General features: G+C 38.4%; 1 protein-coding gene across 2 annotated transcripts in view; it reads right to left on the bottom strand.

Annotated features, from left to right (window-relative positions):
* Positions 1-1,618: 1,618 nt before the first annotated feature.
* ZNF143 (zinc finger protein 143) overlaps positions 1,619-9,865 on the bottom strand; it is a 38,118-nt gene continuing 29,871 nt past the window's right edge. For both annotated transcript variants that reach the window (XM_021529476.3, XM_021529477.3), the window contains exons 12-16: positions 9,279-9,506; positions 7,890-8,038; positions 6,445-6,606; positions 5,508-5,654; positions 1,619-3,582 (exon numbers count right to left, since the gene is read on the bottom strand). In XM_021529476.3, the coding sequence (XP_021385151.1) occupies positions 3,499-3,582; positions 5,508-5,654; positions 6,445-6,606; positions 7,890-8,038; positions 9,279-9,506 (770 nt within the window). In that variant the 3' untranslated portion in view covers positions 1,619-3,498. The remainder of the gene's footprint in view (positions 3,583-5,507; positions 5,655-6,444; positions 6,607-7,889; positions 8,039-9,278; positions 9,507-9,865) is intronic.

Raw genomic sequence — 9,865 nt, 5'->3', positions numbered from 1 at the left:
TCTCTCAAACCTTACTGCTTAAAAAAATCAGTTTGCATGCCATCCAGATATTAATGAAATTTCACCTGTGCCGTTCGAAAATTACATAGAAAATTTGTTTTAATTCAATGACAAACTCAAGAGTGAACAGAACAGATTTGTTATGGGGCAATTCTGCATCGTGGTCAGCTTAAGGTGTAGAGTGTGACAAATCTCAACAGCTGTAGAGCTGGAGTTGCCAGATTGAGGAAAACATTTTCGATCAGATCCTTACTCCACACCATCCTTCCCCGGCTCCCTGAGCACAGCAAGGCACAGGGGTTTCCCTCCTGCAGCACAGTCCTCGCAGAACCCCGCAGTATTTGAGGGGTGAGGAGGGTCAGGAAGCAGAGCAAAGCTCAGGGGGAGCCTGCCCAGCCCAGCCGCTGTTTTTCGGCTCCCAGAGCCCGTCCTGCCCCTGTGCTGAGCAGACACCACGTGCCTGTCTCACACCCAGGTCTGCGGTATCGGTCAGCTGAGCTGGGCTTAATCACAGCGGCAAGGATGAAGGCTGTTTACAGCAGGATTTACTCTTATGAAAACCATTAGCCTTTTAGGGCAAAAGCCGTCCTGTTGTTATGCAGAGTGTGTCTGGCACAATAGGTCACCAGCCTGGAGCACGGAAAAGTATCACCTCCTTTACTATCAGAAGAGGCACTAAACTACAGTAAAGCAAAGGCCACCATAGGGGTAAAACTGGAGACATACTTAAAAGGGAAAAGTTGACTGCAAGGTCTGGAAAGACTCTAGGCTTATTTCTTCATGGGGGGAATTGGTATAGACCCAGAATTGAAATACAAGAGAAAAATCGTGACTGGAAATGTGGGAGTCACTCTGTAAGAGGCAGCGAGATACACTGAGCTGATTTACTTTACAGGGCTCATATTTCACAATCTGCTTCTTCCTAGCGTGCCAAAGCATTCCCTTTGAGACAATTTTTGAAAGAGGGGTAGAATCTGTGTGTAAAGTATAGAGATTTCCACTGATAATCACCCAGTCCTGTCATATTCTTTGCTTCCTCCTCCTGAAATCCTTTTTGTCAATTTTCCTATCTAACCTGATCCTGTCCTGTCTAAACTCTACTACAGGACGTTCCAATGCTAACATGCAGCATCAGCTACCAAAACAGCTCCTTCCACAGCTGGCTGACTGGAAGCAGGAGAGAAAAATCACCATGGTCTGTTCTGAAGGCAGGTCTTGCAGCTAAGGCACACAATCACCTCAGCTTTTCTTTAAACACTAACCAGTCTAACTCATCTACCTTATTTATGCTGAGCTAGCTAGCAAAACATGGAAGCACCACCTTTGACTTGGCAGTTTTGCAAGAGTAACTGGTAAGATAACAGTCACAGAAATAATTTTTAAAATACTACAGTTTTCCTGACTGAGTTGTATGTGAATGAACACCTTGCAGCAAACCAACTTGTATGAAAGAGAAGGAATACTCACATTTGTACAGTGGTCAGGAAATGTCCTGGGAAATGAGAAGTAAGAACTGAAGTTATTTCTTTTCTAAGTCAAAGCCAGCATTTCAGCCACCATTTCCAGAAACTATTAGCAATGAAATTTAAGGAAAAAAAAAAAATCTTGAACATTCACATCAAATGATACAACTTTAATATCTAAAAGGTGATAAGTACTAAGAAACTGATCTAGTTGACAGGCAATTAATCCTCCTTGCATAGTACATTTATCTCCATGGGATATCAAGATTTACAACATTTCAGGAAAACTGGCACCTAAGTGAGCAAGCAACCTCAATCCTATACAAAAGTTACAGACAACCTAAATGTTTCCAAGTTTTACTTTGTAATTTGTGCAGAGAATAGCCTTTGCTTTGTCCCCATCTATCCCACAGTACTGTATTCTCTCACTGCAATTTACAGCTGGCTTCTGTGTAGAAAACAAAAGGCTGCAACCCACACTGATATAGTAATTCACAATAAATCAGCTCATTCTATTCAAACTTGGCCTTTCTGAGATCAAATACCTCAAGGTACTTAGTTATGGACTTCATTTTTTCATGTAGGATGTGCACCTCACACTACTTGGGATTCCCTAATAAAGATTTTGTCCAGAGGATGTTCAATTTTTCCCTTGAGAAAGTAAAATATGAGGCTTCAGTTTCAGAAGTGCTCTTGACACTAATCTAAAATAAGCACTGAATCTTACAGGAAGCCAAAAATTTTTAACTTGCTTAACCAGCTTGCTAACAAGACAAAAGTAAAAACACTTCTTCATATAAAAAAATTGAAAGTTACATTTTGCTGTATATGTTAGACATATCTACAATGGATTTTTTCCTTTACAAAATGATAGTTGGAGAGGAGCATTGCACATACATCATCATTAATCCCTTTTTTCTAGTAACTTGTGTCCTGATTTTCAAAAGCACTGATTATCAAGCACATCCTACATACTTACTGGTAGCAGCAGGCACTCAGAACTGTTGAAAACAACTATTAGTACTTGTACTTTTGCTGCAAATGCACCATTTGAAAATAGTTCACTTGAAAATGGGTAACTTCACCTTTTAGAGAAAGTCACTCTTGTAGTGTTTTAGAACGTCTGAAATAACTATTACTAGTATTTGCTTAATACACTATAGTGAATTACAATCAAAATTAATGCCAAAAAATTAAGTTTATGATAAATAAACTTTGGAAAAATTTATACAAGGCCGTAAATAAATAATTTGAACTTCAGTCTCAGTAAGAAGTAAAACAGTATGTCACATGACAATATCATCCTATCTAAACAATACAATCTTGCTATATTTTATTGCATAATAATTTGAGAGTAACATCTTAAGTAAAATTATGTAAAGAAACAAAATCATTAGATTTACTTTCTTTAATATTGAACAACCAGTTCTTTGTACATAATCCAATTTAAAGATAATATAATTAGCACTTCCAGCATTAACAGTCTGTATTTACAATGAATGAGATGGGGTAGATCATCTTATGAGTATTCAAATCTGTATGAAACAAATCAAAATACGAAGATTTACAGTAGTAGGCTCAAAATCCAAGACTCTTCCATTAATGGAATGCAATTAAAAAAGGCTTTGTTGCCTTTTTTACTTGTAAGGGTTCCTGAAATGGTTATTTAAACAGAAGAAATCTTCAGTAATGCCTTCATTATTTGAACATGACATTGAAAATTAATTCCAATACTTCTGTTTTTTACTTGCTTGTAGACGAGTCTGAAATCTGACGAAAGGATAACAAGGAAGTTTACTATATAAATCCTAATTCCATATTCCTGAATGCAACGGTTGGAAGTAGATGATGTCAGTCCATTCCAAGGGTTATGTACACAAAACTTATAAAATGTTCTTCACTCTTGCATAAAATGCGTACACAGTATCAGTGAGTGGGGGACTTCAAAGTTTTTATGGGCTGTTGCTGGCATGGACCTTTGTTGGTTGAAAATAAAATACCTTTCACTCTATTGTTCTGGTAGCAGTTTTACAAGTTAATCATCAATCCCTGGTGTTTCCCCCTGTTGTATTCTGGAGGCTATTCTAATGGCTTCTTCCAGAGACTGTTGTTCTCCAAGCTGAAACAAATGCATTTAAACACAAAGAAATCCAAAATGTTACACTTAGATAATAAATGCATCAAAAAAGATCTCAAAACAAAGATCTAGATACCAACAATATCCAACACAAACAAGTGTGATCAGTATTGTCACACCTCTCCTGGATGATAATATATACCAGCAGCTATCTAATCAGCATGACAATTAAGATAGCTGCTGATAGTCGATTACACCGAGTTTCTAAGTAACCACTAAATACATGTGCTTCAGAGAACTGCTGCGTGATAAACACACTGACCCACAAAGTAGGTGATATTTTACTTGGCAGATATACAAAGCTCAGACAAGGCACAGAAGTCCAGTGGCTGTTGCATTTCATTTTATCACTGGTAAAGCAAACAAATATCTTCATTTTTCTTAACTCTCTTAACAGAAAGTCAGCTTTTTGGAACACCACATGACATTAATTTATAGGAGTGTACATTTATTGCAGAATCCCACCTGCATGAAAAAGCTGTTGTGATGACACTGTTTGATTCTGCAGTTAGTTTAGAGAGGAAATTATGTGTTACTACCAGAAGCAAGATAACCAGCCCTGAATAAACACAACTTGACACAATTTTGGGAAGGAATCCATGGAGTTTTATAATATGTTCATGGAAACACTGAAGACAACCTCAACCTCACAAAAAAAAAAGTAAAGCTGGCCATTACCTATTGGCTCAGAAGAAACACATATGAGAGTGTGAAAAGTTAAACCAATTTGTTTGACCTAATGGGACAATTCTAAGTATCACTTGTTATTTTTACAGTCACTGCATATCACATTCTGGATCCACTCAAATCAAGACCTCTATTTTCACCTCGTTAGGATTTCAATAGGGCTATCACTAGTTAGATACCAAATGGATTAATTTGTTAGTATTGAAGCACAAAAGAAAAGCCAATCAAACCCTTAGGAATAATCAATAGCATTTTAATTTTGAATTATCTCTCTTCTCTTTGTGTATTTTAAGTGTGTCTGGCACACACTTAAAGAGACTTAAGTTAATGCTCCATTGCTGGTAACAGAAGAGGGGCTTGTGCAGTGCCTGTTTTTCTTTCATTCAGAGAACCCACTGCTGAGGGTGCAAGTTACTTCCCTCTTGCTCTCATGCAGAAAAATCACCTTCTGACATGGTTTCTCTTACAGGCACTTTTGGTTAGTGACAACTTGGCTCAAAAAAGAGGAGTTCAGAATTCAGAGCTTCTCAACTTTCAACAGCATCTGACCTGCTACTTTCCATTTAACAAAGGGTAAAATAACAATCTCTTGTTTCTGCTTGAGGATATTAATACTATTCCTTTCAATCTGAGCTCTTAAGAGCTCTTTCATACCTAGAAATTACCTTTTCCTGACGATGTTTGAACAATGTGAGGAACTATTTACAGAGACTGTTTGTACTGTACTGGTTTGGCACATAACAGGAGGTCACTATTTCCAGAGATTTCTGATTATTATAATCTTTCTATATAACTGTTTGCACTACTTTGCTATTAGCATTTCTAGGTTCAAATAACAAATTTGCTAATTTTATAAGTTCATAGCAATTTATTCATGAGAGTTTGGCTTTATATGTGTCAATCCTATATGTAAAGCTGAAGGATGAACAAAAGCAATTTCTCACTGAAAACCTGTGAGTCCATTAAATGTTTGGTTGACCTGAAGTTTGGACCTCCCCCAGCTTTCCCCTTTTTTCAGATTTCTACAAGTAGATTTGGAAAATCAGATGGTGTTTATTCCTCTTCCTAACCCTATATACTATTTTAAATATGAGATCATATAGTTGTGGGCTATTTTTTTTCAGGGAAACCAAGCTTATTTAAATCATGTTGTTATTTGACTAGGTAGCTTCTAGCTCTAGAAGTAAGAAACACTCCAAAAAATATTTTGCCCATCTTACCTGTACTGCAATTTGTGTCCCATTGGATGTAGCCAACAATGTGACAGGTCTAGTTTCTGTAGTCACTAGATGGTGTCCGTGCTGCTGGTGTCCCATTTCTGAGGAGGCACTGTGAAACGCTGCTAAGTCTTGGGCCACAATTGCAACCTTCAGGACAAAGGGACACAATCACCTGCCTGGCAGATTTGTTCCTGCTCCTCACCTCATACCACCACTGCCTTCTCAGTTACAGTCAAAGTTGGGAACTCAGGAGCATAATTGTATTTTGCAGAAGAAAAGTTGCCATAATTCTGTTCTCCAAATTATCTACTAGCTCTTAAAATAAAAATATCTTCAGGACTGCAGCAATTCAATAAATGCACCTACAGATCTGTGATTATCTACACAGAGATTAATAACTATCTTCATTTTCATGTGGTGCAATTTTAGAACATAGAATGGATTTTAAGTTAAAGATAGCATCATATTTGTATTAAAAAGTTACCTGTTTTATCTGTACATTGAAAACCAACCCAGATACAGACTTACACAAAAGTTTCCCATCTGCCAAATAAATTAGAGTCCCATAATACTGACCAAAGAAATTATAGTTCATACTGGATTTTATACTTAGTTCTGTCACACATTTACTGTGTGACTTTGGGAAAAAAGCTTGGCATTTCTAGGTGTTACTTTACAGACACCTAAATGAATCATTGGACTGGTACCTGAGATTTTTTTCTTGGTGCCCACTTGTTTTTAAAACATTCCACCGCCTGCTGATGTGCAGCAGTGGGTAGAACACATCAAGCACTTAGGAAGGGAATGTGTTGGCCCAATGCTGGAAACTGCTTTGCTGAGGTGAATTACATCAGTGTCAGGAGGGCGATGGCTCAGGGGCCCGTTTGACAGCAGCTCCTGAAGGGACATGACCCAGGTGTGCAGGACGGTGTCTCACCTGCTGTCCCTCGGTGCCCTCTGCAGTGACCATGGCCACCGAGTGCGTTCCGGCCGAGGAGATGACGGCGTCGTGGGCAGGGACTGTGATGGTGGTGCCATCTTGTGTCACCATGGTGATGGTGTTGCCGATGGCCTGCATGTCTGCCTGGGATATGTTCACCTGCAACACACGCAAGGGGCTGACTGCTGCTCAAGCCACAGCCCTCATTCCATCTGCCTCGCTGACTGGCATCTACCAGCTCATGACCCTACAGATAACTGACCTGTTTACACAAAGGAATATGGCTCTCAGCAGGAGGAGGGGTTGCACACCTAATCCCAGAGCATACAACTCCATGTTAATCACAGTGTATCCCAAATAACACATAACAGATTATCTATGCCTATGTCTTCCACAGAGGTCAATGGGATTTAAGGTTGTACCACCTGACATACTTTGATCTCGATGGAAATACTAAAAAGCCTTATAAGGGCTTAGAATTAAAGCCACAAATAAACAATCCATAACAAATTAATACTATAAATTACTGATGTCTCCAGTATAAATGTATTAGGGCATCATTGGATGTCTGATTTACAAGGTAATAAATCCCAGAACTGAAGTCAAGCTGAAAGATAATTTAAATGTAAGAATTCTATGTCAAGGCCTTCATTTTAGAGGGTAAAAATGCCAGTTACTTAGTATTGCTGCAATGTCCAATGTCCTGGCAATATAACAGGCCCCTTGGATATTTTATTTCTGAATTCAGAATATATCTTTCATATGTTACTGGTGTTTCAGCTGCCCTGCCAGCTGATATACAAATTTTTTCCCCATAGCCTTCAAGATACTGCTGCAGTGAATCGAAAGAGTTGTGCTGAAATCCCTTTCCAAAGAAATTTCATATGAATTCCTTAAAAATATGTATCCATGCAACCTTAAAAAAAAAGACAGCCATAGGAATGTTCAAGTGGAAAATGGTATCAAAGGATTCCTTATTCTTTAGTTTAAGTTAGAAACTGCACACTACCAACCAAACTGCTTGTAAAGAAAGCACCTAGACTGAAAAGACTTCTCACCCCTCAACCCCCCAAAGTTTGTGCAGACAAGACAGTCAAGATGCCCAGCAGATATTAATAACATAATCTGGGAATTGTGAGAAATCTCAGAAACAGGCTGTATATATAAACAGCCCTTTACAGAGTGACAAAGATAACAAGGAGAGACTAATCTCCTAACTTTGGAAAATTTTACGGTTTCACGTGACAGAATTTGTGGTTTCATTTAGGTATTGCAAAGGAGGCACAACCCTAAAGATATCCTGACACAGCTCCAAAGAAGCTTCTTTCCACCAACATTTATCAAGAACCCTATGTGATTTCAGAGAGCCCATGGAGAAGCTGCAAACCCATGCCTCAATTCTCAGCATGGTTTTGTCAGAACCTGACACTGCAGTTACTTACATGTTGGGTTCCATCCTGGGATATTAGTGCCACTTGTTGGCCTAGTCCTGACTGAGTAACTGTAGCAACCTGTGCAGAAATGACATCTTCTCCCTCTACACCTGTCACGTAGGTGATCTGGGAGCCTTTGAGCACATCTTCACCTTGACCTATTGGACACAAAGAAGGAAAGAGGATACTTTTCATACTCTAAATGCTCCCAGGAGAGCAAATGACAAGGATAAAGTCCCAGTTTTGCCTGAAGGTTTTAAACACTCAAACAGAAAAATGTAGTGGAAAGACATTTAGGAGAAAAATAAAAGAAGGAAAGATACCAGAAGAAAGTCAGAAAGTCTTATTTTGGGAACATGGGGTATAGTCTTCTAGCAATGAGTTTAAAGACACATAAATACTACATATACATTTAGTTTGTAAGCAAATATTAAAATGTGATAAACATTCTAATTTATTCATTAAATGTTAACCTCTCCATGCAAGGGATCCCATGCAAACACAGCTGGATTTTTAAAAAGTTATTAATTAACAAACATACAGAAGAACATAGCGACATGCCTTTGTGTGAAGATTTAAGTAAATTCATTATCTTGATAAATGCTTAACCTAAGCAAATGAATGTTATCATTCCTTTAAAAGAAGGAATTAAGCTATAGTAAGTCTGCTGGAGGCATTGAGTGCAGTTTCCCATGAACATGCAGCAAAACAACTTTTTTAACCAAAACAGTTTGTGCAGATATTTCCCATCTTCAGGCACATCCAAAAATCACAATTTGACAAGTGGTGTTCATCCTTCCACAGTATTTCCTTCATTCTGATCCTTTATACTCATAGGATTCAATACTCATCATACCATGAACAGCAAACTGTGAGGAGGACTGCAGCACAGCAGCTCCTTTTCATATCTGCCTCTAGGACAGTTTACAGAAACTGCTCTAAACCACAGCAAAACCAGCCCGTATCACTGCAAAACCAGATTTTTTTTCTCAAGGCAGAGCCTCTACTCCCACACAAAAGATTGTCACCAGCCATATATATACACACTCTTTGAGAAATCCCTAACAAAAGTCCAGTAAGTTGTAATCAGCTGAGAGTCTCTCTGGCCCCTTGCCCACATTCATGTTTTTAGCAGGTTTGCCGAGACTGCAACTCAAATTTCTCTCTTAACTCCATGACTGTAATAAATGAGTTTATTATCTAGCCGGATATCATGCAATTTCTGTTTACAGGTTGCCTACCACCCTAAAAAGTCTTACAGAGAAATTAAGAAATCTTTATGAAGTACTTTAACTTATTTATCTGTTTTATTTTCCTTGGCTATCAAAATTCCCCATCTAGCTTTTTTTTTTTTTTTTTTTTTTTTACACCTGGAGATTCAAAGGCTGCAATTCTAACCTGGAGATGGCTCAAAGAAGGCCTCTTGTTCTTCCTCAATGGGCTCTGTGTCGTTGTGTGCTGTCCTTTTGTGCATAGCAAGGGTAGAGATCTGCTTGTAGGTCTTCCCGCAGTGATTGCAGTTGTATGGTTTGGAATGAGTATGTACAACATGATGTTTGTATAAACTGGAATACTCTGTGAAACGTTTGTCACAGCCAGGGACTGTACACACATAGGGCTTCTCCCCTGCATGGGAAAACAAAAGGTACAAAGAGAACTTTATTCAGGGTGCACAGGAAAAATTGCCAGCAAATGATATTTGGGGACAAACCTTCCTTGCCAACCATACTTTAATTTCAAAGGCAACAGAGAAGCTCAACCTCACAGAGTTTATCAATGCAACATCCTATTGTCTTTAAGAATCACTGCCAGTAAATTTGGCCCATTTTTCTCCCTATCATTCCATCTAAAACATCCTTCTGATGAAGGCAGAATGATACAGGCTGAAAGCTGCAACTTCAGTTTGTCATTGTACTAATAATTTTGTTATTTTATTACTGGAAGCCCCATAGTTTTCCTCAATGATCAGATATATTGATTGACTA

Source organism: Lonchura striata, chromosome 6 (genome assembly GCF_046129695.1).
Source record: "Lonchura striata isolate bLonStr1 chromosome 6, bLonStr1.mat, whole genome shotgun sequence".
Taxonomy (NCBI): Eukaryota; Metazoa; Chordata; class Aves; order Passeriformes; family Estrildidae; genus Lonchura; species Lonchura striata.
The sequence above is the reverse complement of the archived record's forward strand: the minus strand, read 5'-3'. Positions and strand labels throughout refer to the sequence as shown.